The sequence below is a fragment of the Pseudorca crassidens genome, chromosome 2 (assembly GCF_039906515.1).
Source record: "Pseudorca crassidens isolate mPseCra1 chromosome 2, mPseCra1.hap1, whole genome shotgun sequence".
Taxonomy (NCBI): Eukaryota; Metazoa; Chordata; class Mammalia; order Artiodactyla; family Delphinidae; genus Pseudorca; species Pseudorca crassidens.
In genome coordinates, this window is record NC_090297.1 from 161,528,151 (window position 1) to 161,550,177 (window position 22,027).

The 22,027-nt window shown below is 35.6% G+C and overlaps 1 protein-coding gene and 1 pseudogene across 3 annotated transcripts in view; one reads left to right on the forward strand and one right to left on the reverse strand.

Moving 5' to 3' along the window:
- AHCTF1 (AT-hook containing transcription factor 1) overlaps positions 1-22,027 on the reverse strand; it is a 79,450-nt gene that overhangs the window by 25,914 nt on the left and 31,509 nt on the right. For all 3 annotated transcript variants that reach the window (XM_067729555.1, XM_067729554.1, XM_067729553.1), the window contains exons 12-23: positions 21,526-21,654; positions 14,109-14,199; positions 12,945-13,034; positions 10,467-10,607; positions 9,695-9,799; positions 8,739-8,832; positions 7,168-7,291; positions 6,976-7,032; positions 6,009-6,155; positions 5,255-5,442; positions 244-388; positions 32-163 (exon numbers count right to left, since the gene is read on the reverse strand). In XM_067729555.1, coding sequence (XP_067585656.1) covers positions 32-163; positions 244-388; positions 5,255-5,442; positions 6,009-6,155; positions 6,976-7,032; positions 7,168-7,291; positions 8,739-8,832; positions 9,695-9,799; positions 10,467-10,607; positions 12,945-13,034; positions 14,109-14,199; positions 21,526-21,654 — 1,443 coding nt within the window. The remainder of the gene's footprint in view (positions 1-31; positions 164-243; positions 389-5,254; positions 5,443-6,008; positions 6,156-6,975; positions 7,033-7,167; positions 7,292-8,738; positions 8,833-9,694; positions 9,800-10,466; positions 10,608-12,944; positions 13,035-14,108; positions 14,200-21,525; positions 21,655-22,027) is intronic.
- Positions 14,331-19,007, forward strand: LOC137219737 (polyribonucleotide nucleotidyltransferase 1, mitochondrial pseudogene; annotated as a pseudogene).

Sequence of the window (22,027 nt, forward strand, 5' to 3'; positions counted from 1 at the left end):
GTCCCCCATAATAAAACAAGTTTAACTGTACCATAAGCTTTATCTTCAGAGTTTGGTTCAGCTTCAAGGCAGGAATATAATTGGCACGCTGCAAATGGTGAACTAAAAGGAATTCATGATTCTGAACACTGGCACTGGACTGTAAAAATCTCACCAAACACTCCTAGAAAGAACAAAATAGATTTGTAAGCCACTAACTTATCCTGAGTTTCTGGATATAAGTTTATACTGATAAGTCATTACCTGTTCAGTGTCTGTGAATGGCAGCTTCAGTAAATCCTCCATTAAGCCCATTTCCTGACAGACTTCATATGTGTGCTTGAGCAACTCCTCTATATCCAACCTATTAGAATGCTGTCGCAGTAAACTCCAGGCTTCAACCATGCACCTGAAATCAATATTTATCAAAGTTTAGTTTTAGAAAAGCTATTTAAAATCTTCAAAACAAGTAATCCACCTGAAGAATCCCAAAGATACTTTGTACATGTAATTTAAAAGTACTTTAAAATTTTATAGAATACTAATCACTGCATAATGAAGTTGTCAACCAGAAGATAAGGCATCTCTAAAGACTTTATATTATAATAAAATGTTGAATATTTCATGTAATTTATTGAATACTGCACTGAAAGTAAAAAACAGAATTGTTCTATGGGTAGAGAATGGTTTTAAGCATATGAATTATTTACCCTCGTGATCACGTGGCTGACTGGGAGCTGCAGCTTGCTGTCACTGCTCAGCATCATTAGAGAGAATCACACCGCATATCATTAGCTCAGGAAAAGATCAAAATTCAAAATTTGAAGTATGGTTTCTACTTCATACAAGCATATTGCTTTGCACCATTTTAAAGTTGAAAAATTGCAAGTCAAACCATTTTAAGTCAGGGACCGTCTGTACCCAAGAGTTCAAGAAGACAAAAAACTAATGTGGTCTGCACAGTACTGAAAGATTAAAGCGAGGTTCTTAAGAAGGTGACACTCAGCATGAGAAGAGTGGAAAAGAAAATGAGCAAAGACCTACAGACAGAAACAGCATATTGTATTGATGGGAAAATAAAGGACTTAGCTTGGTAACAGACGATTTTGGCTGATCTACAGCAAGATCTGACTGGAGAACTTGGGTCAAATTAGACAGTTTTAGATAACATGTGGGGCTGCTGAAACATCCTTCTGTGGGCAATAAAGTGTTAAATGAAGCAGTGTTTCTCACGATATATTGTTAAGTAGAAATAAGCTTAAAACAGCATGAATGGGCTTCGCTGGTGGTGCAGTGGTTGAGAGTCCGCCTGCCGATGCAGGGGACACGGGTTTGCGCCCCGGTCCGGAAAGATCCCACGTGCCACGGAGCGGCTGGGCCCGTGAGCCATGGCCGCTGAGCCTGCGCATCCGGAGCCTGTGCTCCACAACGGGAGAGGCCACAACAGTGAGAGGCCCGTGTACCGCAAAAAAAAAAAAAAAAAAAAAAAAGCACTTCCCTGGTGGTGCAGTGGTTAGGAATCCGCCTGCCAATGCGGGGGACACGGGTTCGAGCCCTGGTCCAGGAAGATCCCACATGCCGCGGAGCAACTAAGCCCGTGCGCCACAACTACTGAGCCTGTGCTCTAGAGCCTGTGAGCCACAACTACTGAAGCCTACACTCCTAGAGCCCATGCTCCATAACAAGAGAAGCCACCACAATGAGAAGCCCGTACACCGCAACGAAGAGTAGCCCTCGCTCGCTGGAACTAGAGAAAAGCTCGTACGCAGCAACAAAGACCCAACACAGCCAAAAATAAAAATAAATTTTAAAAAACTTAAAAAAAAAAAGCACAGCAGAATAAAACCCACAGGAAGTGGGAAGAAAAGAATAAAGACAATGATTGCGCCTATACAAAAAGGTTTTCCAGCTCTATTGTACTTTTATGTTACTAAGACTGAATACTCAGTGTTAACAGCTGAAAATCTAAAGCTGTTACTTTGAGGCTATCGTGTACTGTGCATCATGATTACTTTGCAGGTAAACCTATTTGCCAAGCCATAATTGTGATGGTATGTCTATAAATAAAGCTCATACAACTGGAAAGCTACCATCATAATGGTTTTAAAGAAAGATGATCTTAATAAAGAAGTGGTAGGGTTTCCCCGGTGGCGCAGCGGTTGAGAGTCCGCCTGCCGATGCAGGGGACGCGGGTTCGTGCCCCGGTCTGGGAGGATCCCATGTGCTGCGGAGCGGCTGGGCCCGTGGGCCATGGCCGCTGAGCCTGCGCGTCCGGAGCCTGTGCTCCGCAACGGGAGAGGCAACAACAGTGAGAGGCCCGCGTACCGCAAAAAAAAAAAAAAAAAAAAAAAAAAAAAAAAAAAAAGAAGTGGTAGAGGCTAGAGTCAGGAGTCAGGCTGGAAAGTTAAATAAATGATGGCAGTGACGGTTAACTTTAAAAAAATTCAATCTACCACCATTTACTAATGACTTACTACCTGCAACTATAATAGTGCTTGCAAAATTTAACCCTCGAAATGTTGCAAGCTGGTCATTATTAACCCATGAGGAAACCTGGGCTCGGAAAGGATAACTTAACTGCTTTTGATCATATTTTAGAATGTAGCAGAATTCAGGTATAAATTCAGATCTATTTGCGTCCAAAGATTGTGCTCTTAACATCTTTGCTACCATCAGCAGCTATTACAGTATTGTTATTTTTTTAAAGATATAGATTAATAAATAATATCATCATTAATATAAATTCAAACAATAGCTGGAAAACCAAACAACACCTCACTTATCTAGCATGTGGTGAGTTTGGGGAGAGGGTTAGTATTCTGATAGTTGAAGTATCAAAATTTTTTCAGCTATTTTAACTATTGCTATGCAATCATGGCATATGGATGTTAGCAAGACCGCTGTGTAGCCTGACTTACTTTTAGTTCAAACTTCCCAAGCTTAGCTTTTTTCCATGTTTCAAGCACACTGTGGTTAATCATTCTGTTGGACTAGAGATGTAGGCATTTGGGGAAATTAGGTGATTATGTGCTAAACATGGGACATACCTCAGAACTTTGCTTTCTTGAATTAAGTCCCTAAAAATCAGCTTGTTTTCTTGTCATTTACTTCTTTCTAATAAAAGTGGAGGGCAGAATATGTATGTAGCTGCATGACCTCCTGAGCAATGAAACATGGCTGCCTTTCTGCACAAGTATCAGTTCAAAAACTAAAGCAGCCTCTTCCTACATTGTTTTCTTACTTTCAATAAAAACAACAAAAAAGGATGAAATCTTGCCATTTGGACAACACAGATGGATCTTGAGGGTATTATGCTAAGTCAGACAGAGAAAGACAAATACCATATAACCTCACTTCAATGTGGAATCTATCAAAAACTCATGAAAAAAGAGATCAGATTTGTGGTTACCAGAGGAGGGGGGTGGGGAGTGGGTGAAATGGATGAAGTGTCAAAAGGTACAAACTTCCAGTTATAAAATAAATAAGTCACGGTAAATAATACGGTATTGCATATTTAAAAGTTGCATATTTAAAAGTAAATCTTTAAAGTTCTCATCACAAGAGAAAAAATTCTATAACTATGTATGGTGACAGATATTAACTAGACCTATTGTGGTGATCATTTTATAATACATACAAATTCAAACCATTATGTTGTACACTTGAAACTAATATAATATTGTATGTCAACTATACCTCAACTTAAAAACAAAAACAAACAAAAAAAACCCCCACTGTTACTTATCTTAACAGTTGTCTTCTGCCTCTCTAACATTCGAGTCGTTCTCCAGTTATAGAACCAGTAATTATCTTAAACATTTACTGAATCTGAAAACATGCTATCTCACAAATGGCATTTTGAGTGGTCCTTTGTTTTCACTCCTGCACTTACTGTAAAGGACACTTAATAATGCTAGTGTTCTGGGGACTAGATAACTGAGGCTTTATTGTACTTGAGAAATAAGGTTTTGAAATTACACTATATAAAGTTTGTATTATTATAAACATTATTACATAATGTTTGCTATGGCTAAGGGAGAGGAAATGAGAATCTAGCAAAACAGAGAAACATACTCTGGATGAATCAAAGGACAACGGAATGAAAAAGAGGAAAAACCACCAACCTTTCAAAGTTTTTTTCCCTCAATGTTCCAACATCTGCTTTTCTGATGTAAAAGCATTAGTGTGCAAGTACCACCTCTTTAAAGTCACTTAAAAGTGAGAAGCTTACATGCAACTGAAAAAAATGTGCATGCTACTTGCCTACCAAGTACTAGAACTCTTAACCCATTTATTAAACATTTATCTCCTTTAGCTTCTTTAAATTTTTGTTCTTATATTCATTCTTAATTTATTCGGCTTAGTCAAATACTTTTGCTAACCAAAATTATTTCAACAAGTACTTCTTAGTTCATTACTTCTGAGGACACTGTAAGTTTCAATATGTCTAACGAGTCTATTATTAAACTGCAAATCTGTCTGAAACGGAAAGATTCAACCCTCTCTCCTCAGAAATACATCCTGTTTAACCAAAGAGAACAAAGAAAACAACTTTCAGAGTGCCGACACTGAAGTGCTGTATGGTTCATAAATGACAATTTGGGATGAGTAAAGTGACCAATTTTTAAAAATATAAAAAATGACCCAACCAAGTAAGATTGAAAAAAAAATACAAGTTGAAAAAAATAGTTACAATCTAAGAAATTTCAGTCCCAAACGAGTTTCCCAATTAACTAGGTATTAAGAAAACCCCAAAACCAGATTACTATATTTCCAATCATGCCATTTAACTTGTCATTTATTATACACATGACAAATATAATTATTATAGCAACAGTGTATTGCTATAATGCAACAAGAAAAATCAAAGAATTGCAACACCCAAGCAACCAAGACTAACAAAAATATCAGAGTACCATCACTGGAATATACCCTCAAAGAGCATAATTTATCAACTCAACATATTTCTGGCTGTTTTTCAGCATAATCAAACTTCAACTGTCCACGCAGGAGACTGTCAATATTGCCAGGTAGAAACAAATACAATTTTTAAACCTCAGTTTGATTTCCCCTTTTACTCAAGGTACTTCTTTTCTTCATCTTATTTTAGATAAAAGGTGCTTTACATTTTTCTTAATGATGAAAAGATGAATAACATAAGAATACTGTGTAATGCAACCAAATCAAAATATACATTGCTACTGTCTATTTCATCAATTCCACTTTATTAACACATGAACAAGAGTTTGACTGTACTTTCAAAATAGGTACTTACCTATTAAAGAGCAAAACAGTGAGGTGAAGGATAACATCACTACCACTGGACACTGTTGGCTTCATTGCTTGAATATATCTGAGGGCTTGTCTGTGCTCACCCTGACCCATGAAGGCTTCAATAATCTTTGAATGTTGCCATGACACAGGTTTTACAGTAGCTGGGTGAAACAGAAGATCCAAACCACTCTGCAAAAATGACATAAAAATTGGTAAATACAAATATAATGCTTTGCTTTTAGAAAAAAAAAAAAGGCAACATACTAAACCTACATAAACCAAGATAAAACCAATTTAAATATATCTGAAAATATCTACTTTAATCTATGATATTGATATATTTTATTTTAGATAAAACCCTTATCAAAAGCCTCATACTTTTGAGACCTTTTTAAGCTAGTATATAGAATCTTTCCATCACCAGTTTCATACATCAATGCCAAATTCTGCCTTCTCTAGTTCACCCAATACACCAACCATATCTCTAACATACCAATCACTATATTTGCACTATTAGTAATTATTTATTTGTTTCCTTCCTTCCTTAGACAGTAAGGAACCTGGGGTTCTAAACTATTTTATCTTTGTACTGCCTAAGATGGTGCTTGGTGAAGGTACTGATTAAACTGAATCCTTAAATTACCTCTGGAAGTAGGTGTCATATCTTTAATATCAAATTTAAATCCAGTTATGTATTTTTTCTAAAATTCTAATAATTTACAAAAGCTTACATTATAAGTGAACTACAGACTTACCTCATAGTCATTATGATCTATCAGCCAAAACCCTTGAATAAGTTTAACCTGGCCCCAAGAAATGGCAAAGGCAGTGGGAAATGATTCAATGGAAGTATCCGTTTTGTTTGGAAAGGAATACATAATATCAAGTAGCAAATAAATAGTCTTTAAAAAAGAGGATTAAGGACAATAAACAAAAAGAAAAACTCCTACGTATATATTTGCAATAGGTAGCAACAGAAGATATCAGAAAAAAGGCTTACGACACTTCTTTAGGTGTTCAGAAAGCCATTATGGATGTCCAGCTACAGAAGTATAGTTTTATTAAACACGGGTACAGCCAATCGCACAACCGACTTCATTCATTCTCAATAGCAAGTACCACCACAAAGGAGATGATCTAAAGCATACTTTCTTCATGAAGTTAGTAGCTTGGCAAATTTAAGAAAGCTATACACGAAATTCCAGTTATCCAGCAAAACCTGGCAGCCTTTAAGCAAACACATCACTTATGTTATAAATTATTAATAAAACTACACATTTTGACTAAGAAACTGACATTAAGTACAAAAATCTTATTTAAGAGACCACAAGGCTCAAACACAATGCCTAAGTAATTTAAGCTAACTTATAATGCATTCATATTCAGCACATGAATTAACCTCAGAGAATGACCACTTGCTAGCAATGTTTTAGAGCAGATGTCCTTAACTTTCTTTGGGAGTGTCTTGGACACATTTGAGAGTCTGATAAAAGCCATGAACCCTATCCCTAGGAAAATAAACTTAAAACAAAATTTTGCATAGATTCAAGGTTAACCATAGACCATCTGAACCCAACCAACAGGTCCTGGATTAAGAATCTTTCCTTTAAGACAAATCCAAATGCGAAATTGAGATTGGATGAGATGCATAAGGTTCCCACTAGTCTGACACTGAATGATTTTGGTAATACATGAATTATTTGATAAAATTTTAAAGGATACAACAGAATGCTTGCTTGCTTCGGTAACGTTGTCTAGTAGGTATATGTCAAGTAATGCCTATTAAAAAAAAATTTAGTGCATTGTATATATTCGTCCATCTATGCTCCTTGCTTTCCCAAGCCCGTGCCAGGTATGAAAAATCCCGCCCAACTTTGGAGACTAAAAAATGTTATCATGTTATTGCAAACCTACATGTAGACTAGTAGGAGGATATTTTCCTGTGCCTCCTTCATCCCGTTTCCACAACTTCTCTACTCGATCTCCTAACTGAGAAACCATTCCATCAATCATCAAGCAATCAGGGTTCCACTTCCCTCTGCAATAAGGACAACATTAAGGATATTTAGCATTAGTGTTAAATTATTATTATCAAAACAAAAAGCACCAAACTCTTAAAAGTAATGATCTCAACTATCAAAGGCAGAAGAGATTCAAGGACAGGATCCCATCATGAGAAATCCAGACATCAAGGAAAGTTAGTCAGATAAACCCTGAAGAAGCTTCAAGTTTGGTCATCAGCAAGTCAGTCAGTGAAGGTCAGATTCCAGGGAAGAATGTGGTCTAGCCAGCAAAATGCCTGAGGCTTACTTTTTACCATCTTGAGACTACCAAAGAGCATGGCAGCTCAGTATAAAGAAAATAATACTGTAGTTCAATGTCAATATTTTCAGTTTCATCACTTGGACTAGTCTTTTAACCTCATTAATTCCCTGATAATATATATTACTGAGCACCTACAAAGGGGTAAGCAGATATGGACCTTGTCTGTTTCCTCATCTAAGATTAATAACAGCAGGAGCAGTTACTAATTATTGAATGAAATTTTCTTAGGAGTAAGGCACTGTAAGAGGTACCTTGCATATAATATTTTATTTCATCTTTATATTAACTTTATAATTTATGTGACAAATACGATTAGAAAGCTTAGCCAACCTGCTCAAGGACATACACTTTGGAAATAACAGATCTAGAAATTTTCAATATGCCTAATAAATCTCCCAAGCCAATGCTCACTATCATAGATCAGTTACTCTGAAGTACTGGATCTCCCAACTTGCCATGCGCAGCCTTATACAGATTTCCAAGTGAGTCTGACACAACAAACCCAGAACCAAGGTTTGTGAATCACTGCTCTAAAGGTTCTAAGCTGCTCTACAATTCTGTCATTCCAACCTGTAGAAGAAGGCTATTTATAATCCCAAGGTAGACCCAAGGCTCTAAACACTCCTCTTTTTTCTTCTATTACTTCTATATATTTATTTCAAAGGAACCAACTACATATGTATTTAAAGGGAAGGGGGGAGTATGTATTTAAAGAAAAGAGAAATAAAGGAAATAAAGAAAAAAGTGGTTGAAGTGCTGAAATGCAAATGGTAATGGAAAAACAATGTAAAATAACTAACATGATATATATTTTATGCTTTAATAAACAGTTGCTTCTAGTCTTTTTCTGTGTAAGAATTCTCAGGAAAAATACATGCTTAAATTATAGAATCTCCTCCAATAAATCAATCATGTGGTAAATAGTTTTATTTAGGAAATCATAAATAGCTATTCTCAAGTTCTAAAATAAAGGTGTAACCATTAGGTCAAGGCAAACATTACAACTAAAATAGTAATGCTGGTGACAAATTCATATACTTTACTGAGAATTCCACCCATTTAATCGTTTTATAACATGATGAATTCTGTTCTGAGAAAGCTTTAACTTCTTACACAAGTAACTTCTAAAATAGTTTTTGAAGGTTCTGGATGTACTATACCTTGATGAACGCTCACACTTCTGTCGACGACTGGTGTAGTAGTTCTGAATTACAGGGTAGTTGTAGCATAACCTTGACAACTGCACAGCATCATCTAGATGTTTTTTAAGAGTTAGAAGAAAAGCTAGTAATATTTCCAAAATATCCCCCAAATACTTAAAGTTACATACAATGATATTTTACTATAATTTTGTAATGTTGTTCAATTTGCAGGCTCCTTAAAGTAATAAAAGAACACTGCACACCTTTATTAATAGATGCACAAATGAGAAAACTGAGTCTCCCATAAAAGTCTTGTAACAAAAGGAAGCTGGCTTAAAACCATGGAAAAGCTATTCTAGAAAATGATTTTACTCCCTTAGGCACAAATGATAATTTAAAAGCGAGCAAGTTCAAGTAAAACTCTAAGAGAATTATGAAAGAATAAGATCAACAGTAAGTATGCACAATGGCAGAAGCACTTCTAAGTCTGTGTATCCTGGAAATGCGAGAAGTTGGATACTTTTGTTCTAAACAAATATAGTAAGTCAAATTCTCTAATTCTTGGTATTAGACGAGTTATTAGATAAAGAGAGTATTTAACTGATGGCTAATAATACTGGTTAATAACCATATTAAAAGAACACTTAAGAGAAAAAGATGGACAAATTAGATTATAAAATTCATAGTTCTATGGATCTAAATTATAGCCAGTGATATCATTGAACCCATCTTCAGAAGCCATGTTTCAGCAAATATTCTTTCCTTTTAACCCAATAAACATGTATGGAACACATGTGTATCAGGCATGGGATGAAGCACTGAAGGTACAAAGTAGGGAAGAATGTAAGAAAAGAAGAATACAAGAAAACATAAGTGAGGTGGTATAAGAAAGGAATCCTACAACAGAACAACAAAATTATAAAGATTTAAGAATGTTCCAATGTTAATATTTATAGATTAGGTAAATATTTTACCTAAGCCCTCTGGTAAAAGCCCAGAATGAGAGAACCAAAGAACCACTTGTGCATATTGACAGATGAGCTGGGTAACCATATACTTATTGCTTAAATCCATAAGACCTGCAAAGAGTTAAAATCTGTTGTTAGCTTTCAATTTATCAACCACAAATGAAAAATCAAGGCACTCAATAGTTTTCAAAAAAAGTAATTAATCACTTGGTGATTTTAAGCAATATGTACGTATTTTTAAACAAACTTAGCTTGAACAAATAATCTCCAAAATGCTAAACTAACTCATTGACTAAAACAGACACTTTAGGTACGTATGCTTCTATATTAGCTATACTTCCATTTATCTAATTTCAGTAGTCAGATTTTTACATTAAAACAAACTAGTACAGTATCATCATACAGGTTGTTCAAACCAGGCCTTTAGACGAAACTGGCTATTTTGTTTAAATGGCAAAACAGAGGAGAAAAATTACAATGACCAACTCTATGAATAAAAACTTACATATAATTAAAAAATCTGAAATTCTACCATTAGTACACTATCTTAACAATCCTTAATCCCCAAATTTCCCAACCTTATTTAATCATCAGCTCATGGCACATCTAATAACATTCTGTAGCTTTTCATTAAAAAAAAAAAAAAAAAATCCCAGCATTTGAGAAATGATGGCCTGTTTGCCCAGTAATCCATCTAATACATAGGAAATGTATTCTTTCTCGAAGTCAAGAAGTAAAAGTCAATGAAACACTCATTTATATAAGACAAATAGCACACCTCTCTCGGTGATCTCTTGGGCCTCAGCTGCAAAACAGCTTAAGACTATATTAAGGTTGCTAAGAAGTAAATGGCACTGCTGGAGAGACTGTATAGTTTGTGGATCGATGAAACGACACGAACCATCAAATAATGGCGCACCTTTCAAGGATAAAATGTAAGATTAGTTTTGACACAGTACATCTGAATTAACTAAAGTCACAAATGCAAAACATATCAAATTCCTATTAACCAGAGAATTATTCTATATGAGATCTACAAAGACAAGCTTCAAATGACAAATACCCTCAAGGAATCTAGAAAGGCAGATACAAATACAAATTTTTACTTTTTAAAAATGTAGAATGAGACTTCCCTGGTGGCGCAGTGGTTAAGAATCCGCCTGCCAATGCACGGGACAGGGTTTGAGCCCTGGTCCGGGAAGATCCCACATGCCACGGAGCAACTAAGCCCGTGTGCCACAACTGAGCCTGCACTGTAAAGCCCGCAAGCCACAACTACTGAAGCCCGCAAGCCACAACTACTGAAGCCCACGTGCCTAGAGCCCGTGCTCCACAAGAGAAGCCACTGCAACGAGAAGCCCGCGCACTGCAACGAAGAGTAGCCCCCACTCGCCACAACTAGAGAAGGTCCGTGCGCAACGACGAAGACCCACTGCAGCCAAAAAATAATAATAATTAAAAATAATAATAAAATAAAAATGTAGAATGAGGTAAGCAATAGGTGAGCACAGAGGAAAGTGATATAGATTCAACTTCAGATTCACTAGAAATCAGTTATATTCATTAAATGCTTCTCCTTCAAATAAATCTTTTATATCAGACCTTTTATGTATTATGTTGTTTTGTGATTATTATTTGATAAGAACTCTTTCTTTCAGCGCCAGTCTTCAAAAGTGAGACAATGAAATTAAGACTCAGATAGAGACCTATTACAATATAATTGCATGCTTTCTACAATGAATGCACTGTAGACTCGGTTGTCCTCTCATTTCAAACTCAAGGTTGAGTTTACAAATGCACTTTTGGGAGAAGCTATTTTAGCAGCTATTGGTTACATTGTTTTAGATAAGATTTAATTACATTAATAATTATGTGTGATTTGACCAGAAAACAAATACCTTAATTCTGAATACTTCCTCAAATCATTTGCTTTACTTCCAATACATTTAAAAAACTATTATACTTTGTATTTTAATTATTCTTAGTTAAAAAAAAATAATAACAGTAATAAAGCTCAAAACAGTAATAATAATGGCTGAGCTACCAAGTTCAACCCTGAAACACCACATTATGCTCAAAGCATAATAAAAGCATACAATTTATGAACTGAGTCGAATATTTTTTTTGGCCAAGCCACATGGCTTGGGGGATCTTAGTTCCCTGACCAGGGATCAAACTCAGGCCCCCACAGTGAAAGCACTGAGTCCTAACCACTGGACCACCAGGGAATTCCCAAGTTGAATTTTTTTTTTACATAACTTACGTAATCAGCCCTGAAAACATTTTCCTCTCAAAAAAATATTTTTTTCACCCTGATTCTGAATTATCAGGTGTTCCACACTTCAAATGTACAATGAATACTGAAATATTTAAAATTACTTATTTCATGTTTACAATTTCATTTAAGTACACCCTAAAAATACTATACAGAACTCCATGTACTCCTATCAAATTTTGTTGGTTTAAAAATCCTCTACTAAGAATAACTTTTTAAATAAGTCCAATTTGTTCATTCATCATAACATAATAATACTAATAACAAATACATATATACTTCTAAATAAACTTAAATTTTACTTTCATGTACAGGGCAATCATATATTTACCTTTAACATTATTTTTGCACTAGTTGGGCATAATGGGCTAATATTCACAGAATACAAGAAAACTCAAAGTGTACAATTCACTAATAAACAAGACTAGATAATGACTAATGACATCTGTTAGTAGAAGACAGGTGATTGAGTTTTTGCCCTGCTATTTAGCTTCATAAATATTTTAAATGGAAAATGAATAAAGCTCAGAAGTTAACTGGCATATTCTCTTTACTCCATCATTAACATATTTTATAAATTAAATGTCTAAGATCAAAAGATAATTAAGCTATAATTCTGAAACTTCCTATTGTGGACATACCTAACATGCTGCCAATTTAAATGATCTGCTGAATTTAAGAAGAGTCCATCTCAAATTATCCATGATGATTGCAAAGGATTACATGAATAAGTAATATGAAGTTGACATTTTTCAATGTGGGATATTTTTATTGTTTTATTAAAGCTAACACATGCTCATTTAAAAAATAAACAAAAAAAAATAAACTATCTGTTGAAAAACCCTGTCACGCTAATGTAAAATGAAATAAGTTTCCTTCTGGGACTTCTTTAAAGAGTTTGCAACTTCAAAATGATTAAAAATTATTATTGCTATATACTCAAAACATAACCCAAGGTTAGTTTTTTAATATACTACTTACATAGTCTGTCAAATTCCTCTTTTGTGAGAACCGCTTTATTCCATGTCCATTCAAGAACAAAGCGCAAATTAGCAGCAGAATTTGGTTGTTCTTATTTGTAAATATGAAAGGGAAAAATAGAGAATGATTATTAATTACAAAAAAAAAATTAGAAACTTTTCAGTGGAGAAACCTGACAGAAACCACCCTAACCAAGTGAGCGCCCTTAACATCAACATTAATCGAGACAAACTGGTAACATGTACCTTCAGGGTATCACTTCAGGGAGCACATCAATTTACATAACACTGCTGTAAAACTGTAAAATGTGAATCTAATCATGAGGAAAGATCAACAAACACAAACTGATAGGCAGGCTACAAAATAATACTGCCCATATTCTTTAAAAATGTAACTTTCTTCAAAGACAATGGCTTAAGAATTATACAAGATTAAGAGAGATTTAAAAAGACCTGAAAACTAAATACAAAATACATTCTGGATTGGATTCTGAATTCCCCCTCCCTAAAAATGTTACAAAGGACATTAGGACAATTAGTGAGATTCCAATAAGGTCTACAGATTAGACATCAGCATGCATCAATATTAGCTTTCTTGATTTTTATAACTAAAAAGTGTTTTTTTAAGTGAATATCCTTGTTCTTAGAAGGAATATATCGAAGTATTTCAGTAAAGAAGCATGATGCCTTCAACTTATTCTCAAATGGTCAGAACAAAAACAATGTGTGTGTGTGAAGTGTGTGTTTATAAAGAGAGTAATACACACAACTTGAATGAATCCCCAGAAAATTTTTGAGTGAAAAAGAGCCAATCCTAAAAGATTAGGTACTGTAGGATTCCATTTATGAACATTTTTGAAATGACAGAATTACAGAAATAGACAATAAATGAATGGGTGCCAGGCATTAGGAATGGGGTGGCGGCCGGGGGTAGTAGGCATGGCTATGAAAGGGCAACAAGAGAGGTCCTGGGTGTGATATAATATTAGAGACTTGCCAGATCTTATCATTCATGGGGGTAAAGGTACACTGTAAATGTCTTACAACTGCACATGAACCTACAATTATCTCAAAATAAAGTTTAACTTAACCCCCCGCAAAACAGTGAATTGATAGTTTTAAAAATACAAAAGTAGTTTTTAATTGCTAAAAATCATAATCTTACCTTCTGTTATCCACCTTTTGATACATCCAGTCAAAAGTCCCAGAGAACTTGTCTGGATTGCTGCTGACAATATAGCTTCTAACTGTTCTTCCTAAATGATGTGTTAAAAAAAAAAAAAAAGAAAGAAAGAAAAGAAAGGATATGTGATCAGAGACAGAGGCAGCAAATTCAAGTTCAGAACACAAATTTTAAAAGGATTAAAAATCATTATGATTCACTAGGATGGCTATACACAAGGTAAGAAGCATTGGTGATGGTGCAGAAAATCCTCATACACTGCTGGTGGGAATGTAAAATGGGACAGCCAGTTTGGTCTGGTAGTTCCTCAAAATCTTAAACAGAGAGTTACCAAATGACCCAGCAATTCCACACCTAGGTACACACACAAGAGATATAAAAACACATGTCCACACAAAAAGTGTACATGAAGCAGCATTATTCATAATAGCCAAAAATGAGAATAACCAAAATGCCCTTCAACTGAAGAATGGATAAATAAAATGTAGTATATCGTACAGCGGAATATTACACAGCCAGAAAATGGGATGAAGTACTGATACATGCTCCAACATGAATGAACCTTGAAAAACACTGTGCCAAGTCAAAGAAGTCAGTCACAAAAGGCCATATATTATTTGATTCCATTTGTATGAAATGTCTAGTACAAGTAAATCTACAGACGGAGAGTAGATTAATAGTTACCAAAGGCTAGGAGAGAGAAGGGAGGAAAAGGAATTGACTGCTAATGGGTATGGGGTTTGGGGGAAGGTGATAAAAATGCTCTAAAATTTAATGTTGTGATAGTTGTACAACTCCATAAATATACTAAAAACCACTGAACTGAATGGTATATGAATTAAATCTCAACAACACTTTTTTAAAAAAGCATTATACATCTCGTTTAAGAATCTATGAATTTCATTCACTACAGCAGCAAAGACCTTTTAAAAAAGGAATCATATGAATAAATAGATAAGTTAAACAGGAAGAGGGAGCTACAATATGATAAAAATTCTCCAAAACTAAAAATAGCATGATTCTAAATGGAGATTCATCAGAACAATTTACATTAAAATCAGGGACAAAACAAGGATGTCTGCTAGTACAATTATTTTTCTATGGTTTGTAGAGGCTCTACCAAATGCCATGAGAAAATAAAGTAATAAACAAAAATGGGGGGGGGCGCGGAAAGCCTATATTTGCTGATGGTTGCATACCTTGAAAATCTAAGATATTCTAATTTAGTTAAGTGGATACCAAATGAATATACAAAAATCAACTCCATCTAGAAATGAACATAGGGAAAATGGTCTACTCATAAAAATACTACAAAACACTTAGGGATAAAAATAGAAAGAAACCCACTAGAAAATAATCATAAACTCTTACTGATAGATGTAAAACAAACCCTAAATAATTGGAAAGATATACCATTTATACCTAGATGATTATAAAAATGCCAATTCTCCCCCAAATTAACATGTGAATACAATAAAATTCCCAAAAGATTTCCAACAGAAGCACTGGATAAAACCATCTTATAATTAATAAAAAAGAACTGCCTATGAACTTTCAAAAATTATAGATTAAAAAGAGACTGCATTACCAAATATCAAAGCAGTATATTAAAATGGTATAGAAATAGGTAACCAGATTTATGAAACAAGATAAAAACCTGGAAATAGAACCCAGTAGATATGGACATATAATATCAGATAAAGGTGGTATTTCAGTAGCATGATAAAAGGATATTATGGGTCCTGTTTCACAAATGATATAGCACAGCTGGACTAATCATCTGGCAAAAAGAAAAATGTACCTTTACCTTATATGACACACAAAAATGAATTATAGCCTTAAATGTTAAAGAAACATTTAGGTGTTAGGAAAATTTTTTTAAGCCAGAGCTATAAAATGCATTTGACTCTAAAAATATTATTTTGAATGTGGTAAGAGATATCATAAAACAGTGAAGAGCAAATGATGGGGGAAATATGTGTAAGATTTACAACAGGATAAATACCTACATATTTTAATAAAGAATTTCTATAAAGACAACCCAATAAGAAAAAAGGTAAAACCTACAAATACGTAATCAACAGAAGAACAAATCCTGACAACAATATATGAAATTACATATATATCATCCTTTTCACGTATATGGAGGGATAAAGAGATACAGGAAAGTATACATATCAAAAAGTCCATATTACATACAACTAACAAATAATTACCAAGTGGACACTGATCAAACTATGGCCCAAGTCTAGATTGAGAATACTTCCCAGAAGTCCTGTCTCCTCCTACCTGATCAAAAGCAAATCCCACTCACTCCTGCCATCCCCCCTGGTAACCACTCCCCAGCCTTTTGTAGCAATCACTTCTTTTTTTTTTTTTGGCTGCACTGGGTCTTCGTTGCTGCGCGCGGGCATTCTCTAGTTGCGGCGAGCGGGGGCTACTCTTCATTGCGGTGCATGGGCCTCTCATCACGGTGGCTTCTCCTGTTGCAGAGCATGGGCTCTAGGCGGATGGGCTTCAGCAGTTGTGGCACTCGGGCTCTAGAGCGCAGCCTCAGTAGTTGTGGCACACAGGCTTAGTTGCCCAGTGGCATGTGGGATCTTCCCAGACCAGGGCTCAAACCCGTGTGCCCTGCATTGGCAGGCAGATTCTTAACCACTGAGCCACCAGGGAAACCCTAGGAATCTTTTTTTTTTTTTTAACATCTTTATTGGGGTATAATTGCTTTACAATGGTGTGTTAGTTTCTGCTTTACAACAAAGTGAATCAGTTATACATATACCTATGTTCCCATATGTCTTCCCTCTTGCGTCTGTCTCCCTCCCACCCTCCCTATTCCATCCCTCCAGGCTGTCACAAAGCACGGAGCCAATATTCCTGTGCCATGCAGCTGCTTCCCATTAGCTATCTACCTTACGTTTGTTAGTGTGTATATGTCCATGACTCTCTCTCGCCCTGTCACAGCTCACCCTTCCCCCTCCCCATATCCTCAAGTCCATTCTCCAGTAGGTCTGCATCTTTATTCCTGTCTTACCCCTAGGTTCTTCATGACATTTTTTTTTCTTAAATTCCATATATATGTGTTAGCATACGGTATTTGTCTTTTTCTTTCTGACTTACTTCACTTTGTATGACAGACTCTAGGTCTATCCACCTCATTACAAATAGCTCAATTTCGTTTCTTTTTATGGCTGAGTAATATTCCATTGTATATATGTGCCACATCTTCTTTATCCATTCATCCGATGATGGGCACTTAGGTTGTTTCCATCTCTGGGCTATTGTAAATAGAGCTGCAATGAACATTTTGGTACATGACTCTTTTTGAATTTTGGTTTTCTCAGAGTATATGCCCAGTAGTGGGATTGCTGGGTATATGGTAGTTCTATTTGTAGTTTTTTAAGGAACCTCCATACTGTTCTCCATAGTGGCTGAACCAATTCACATTCCCACCAGCAGTGCAAGAGTGTTGCTTTTCTTTTTGTTTTACCTCTGTGTACGCATCACTAACCAATTCAGCTCAATTTGGTCTATTCTAGGAATAAAGTTTTAAAGAAGATACATGGAAAAAGTCAACAAAATGCTAATATTTGCATACTTCCATATACTTTAGTCAATTTTCTCAATTCAAATTATTCATGTATTATCTATATAAGTGGAAAAAACAACAAGGGTTGGATTAACAGATTCACAATAATCACAGAAAATATTAAATGCTGTTTCATTAACATGGTTGAGTTACAGGTAATTTTTTTCTAGTTTCACTTTTCTTTTTAAAACTTAGATATCATTGCTTTAACTAAACTTGATAATGTATAATGGCAGCGGGGGTGGGGAGGAATCAGTATTAATTCCCTAAAGTAAAAAAATTAAATAGAGCACTTAAAGTGCCCAACTCCTTAAGGATGATAAACAGTTCCCACACAATACTAATTTGGAGCCTTTGGCAGGGAAGGATAGTCAGTTTCATTTCCTGACCAAAGGGCCCTATGAGCAGGGCCACCAGGGCAAAATTTACCTGAGGTCTTTTAATAAATCTAATTCAGAGCTGCATAAAGCCATTTTGAATCTTGTGTTTTCAATTTTGTTTTCTTGGAGGGGAGGGGAATGGAAGCCCGCTAGCTTAAATGCAAATGCACAGCCCACAGATTATCCAGGGACCATTAGACAGAAGAGATTTCTTCTACACAACATATTAACAATTCTGCTAGAACATGCACCAAACAGATGGGCTAAAAAGATCATACTACTCGCAATGAACAAAAGAAGATTATGAACAAAACTATTTCAAAACCTCGAGCATCTAGAAAAGAAAGTGGACCTGTTGTAGAAACTGTTCAGGTTCCATTACTAAAGTGAGCAAAATTTGTTGGACCAGGTGGATATCAATTAAAAATAACTTCAGGCTGAAACAGGAGTAACTATTAGTCAGGTGGATGAAGAAACATTTTCTGTATTTGTACCAACATCCAGTGCTATGCATGAAGCAAGAGACTTCATTCCCGAAATCTGCGAAGATGATCAAGAGCAGCAGTTAGAAACGGGAGCAGTGTACACCGCCACAATAACTGAAATCAGAGACACTGAGTAATGGTTAAACTATATCCAAATATGACTGCAGCACTGCTTCATAACACACAACATGATCAACGGAAGATTAAACATCCCACTGCTTTAGGATTAGAAGTTGGCCAAGAAATTCAGATGAAATATTTTGGACGTGATCCAGCTGATGGAAGAATGAGGCTTTCTCGTAAAGTGCTCCAGTCTCCAAACACGCTTCTCTTAAAAAAAAAAAATCGTTGTTATTTGTGTCTAAAAATGGAACATCACACCACAGCCGTTATTTCCTACCCCTACATCATCACTGGGTCTCACTAAAACGATGGTAAAGAGTCAAAAAAGGTATAAATCAACAAGGACAAAGAAAAGAGAAGGGAAGGCATCATGGGATAAGACAGCTCAACAAAATTTTTGAAAAGCAGTACTAAGCAGAGGAAAGGTGACTGACTTAGCAGTGTGAAGGAAACCACGTCCTAGAGTCCCCACAGAGGGGAACTATAGATGAGAATAGAGCCAGTTTGGCTCTTAGAATCCTATCAGGTTAAGTTCTTGGAGAATCCAGGTACAGAGGAAAGTGGGTGAAAGAGTGATCAAACATGGGACTGAATACAGGCAACAGGTTCAAACTTAGTATCTAGAACAGACAGTCCCCACCCTTCTGTTACCCTGCAGCAAAGAACTGTGGAGCCAGCCTGACAGATCTCTGGAGACACTGAATAGTCCCAGAAAAAAAATCTGCGTTTCTCAACTAAAATGGTGCATATCCAATCTATCTTCCTAAAGTAAAAGATACCTCTGGATGAACTCTATCCACACAAAACACACAAAAGACAGTTTATAATCTGTTACTGACTCACTTAACATATGAAAAGATAACTAAGAGCCACCAAACATTTAAGGATAGCCACCAGATCAGAAAGACTACAATAATAAAAATAACTCCAGAGAAAATAGAGATAATTCATGGAACTAAATAAAACCTGAAACATACATAGCTAGGAGAAGATATTTCATCCATAAAATAGAACAGAATACTATGAAAAAAGGATGATCAAAGAGTAAGAGCTCACAGAAATTTTAAATTGGGGCTAAATTTTTAAAATCTAAAAGAAAGAAAGGAAGATGAAGAAATCTCCCAGAAAATAAAATCAGAGGCAAATGAGACAAACAGTTGGAAAGCAAAGATAAGTTAACCTAAGATCAACTCAGACAGTCAACATTTGTCTAATGGGGTTCTACAGAGAGCAAAAACAAACTGAAAAGAAAAAATTAAGGTTGTGTGAATGACAGGCTAGGCAAGGGTTTTTGGGTTTTTGTTAAGGCCATCTGGAAACTCCAGGAAAAAACAAAAGTTATATAAGAAAATGTTTATGTAGATATCCACAGTCAGTTCCTCATCCACAATACAACCAACTGCAGACAGAAAACATTCAGGGGAAAAAAATTCCAGAAAGTTCCAAAAAACAAAACTTGAATTTGTCATGTGCCAGCAACTACTTATATAGCATGTATGCTGTACTAAGTACTTTAATCAGAGATGATTTAAAGTACCTGGATGGGTGTGCATAGGTTACATGCATATACTATGCCATTTTACATGAGGTACTAGAGCATCCTTGAAATCTGGTATCTGTGGGGGTCCAGGAACCAATCCCTTGTGGATACAGAGGGACAACTGTACATGACTGCACAGTGAATATTTGCCCAGTACAGTAATATAAAAGGAGAGGGGGGAGAGAAAGAAAAAAAAAATCCCCTGGTAATAGTATTGAAAATTTCTCTTATTTCTATGAAATTAGGCATTAAATTCCAACTGCAGGTGTGAAATCACCAGCAGCAATATTTACATTTCGTCTGATATTTAAAAGGCTCTTTCCCTAACAATTCATTATGTTACATACCTGCAATTATTTAAATAACTTAATTCCAACACTACTTGAGGGGGAAGTTAATAAAACATTTTCTCCTTCTCCACAGGAAAATGACCTGGGATTGGTTTACTTTCTTTAAGCACATTTTACTAGCAAACATCAAGTTAAAATAAATGTGAATTATAAGTTATCACCAGGCAACACTGGTTTTTTTTTTTTTGGCAACACTGCTTAAGAATGTCATCTGACTGGTAAAATGTATTAGGACTGTAAAAACTGTGAGTGGATTTTACAATATTTTTATTTATATATCCATTAGGAAATTAAGATTTTGGCTTCCACGACTAAGTCTGACTCCCATAACTGTCTTGTGTTTTACAGGAACTTGGAATCTTCACTAAGAGGCTTTCACAAGACACTTGTTTCTATAGAGCAGTGGTTCTCAAACCATCACAAATCACCTCAAGGGCTTATTAAAATACGGACTGCTGGGCTCTACTCTTGGAGTTTCTGATTCAGTAGCTCTAGGGCAGGAACCAAGAACTTGCATTTCTAACGAGTTCCCAGGGAAGCTGATATTGGGAACCCTAATTTGTGGCTATAGACTGTGAGATTCACCTAAGTCAAGATGGTTTCCACACATGTGGTCTCATTCTCTTGCACCTAAGCTGTTCTCTCTGGGGGCTAGAAAATGGCCCCTCGACTGTTATAATGACTTCTACTCATGACATGCCTGATGCAGCCATGATGTGTTTCCTAGCCTATAGACCTGGTGGCAAGTTAGGCCTATTGGGTCCTACAAGTATGAATTTCAAGCCAAACCCAAGAACCACAGCTACTGACTTGCAGAGTTGGCATTATACTACTTAATCTACTTTTTTAGAAATTATCTAATAGATTTTTGTTATAATAGAAAGCTAATAACATGTGATCCAAAAGAAACAACAGAGTTAAAAATCTCTCACCTGACTTAAACTGGAAGGTTGAATATCAATAAGTCTTGGTGAGAGAAGGCCAGCCGCAAGACATCGATTGTAACTATCAGGAATGACTTCATTGAGAGATGGTCCTGATTTCTTTAAAAAAGTCAAAGTCTATAATAGATTGATTAATATCAGTCACTATTCAATTCAAATAATCAAATTTAAGAATAACTAATAAACTCATCACCCTACTTTACACTTAACATTTTGAATAAAACTAAAAGGCACTGAATGAAAATTGTGGAAGACTACATTTCTGTACTTCTTGCAGGGAAAAGTGCTTATAGGTTCTTGAGGTAACCAATGCTTGCTAGTTACAAATAATACTACTGATAAGGGTATTTTAAGTTGTTTATATGTAAGGTAACCCTGTTACCTTCTATAAAGCTGACAGACCTGGTAACAGATCTTAACAAACTTAATACACAAAAGAAAAATCTTGCAGTTTATTCCTCTTGGCCTAATGTGAAAGAGATCTGATATG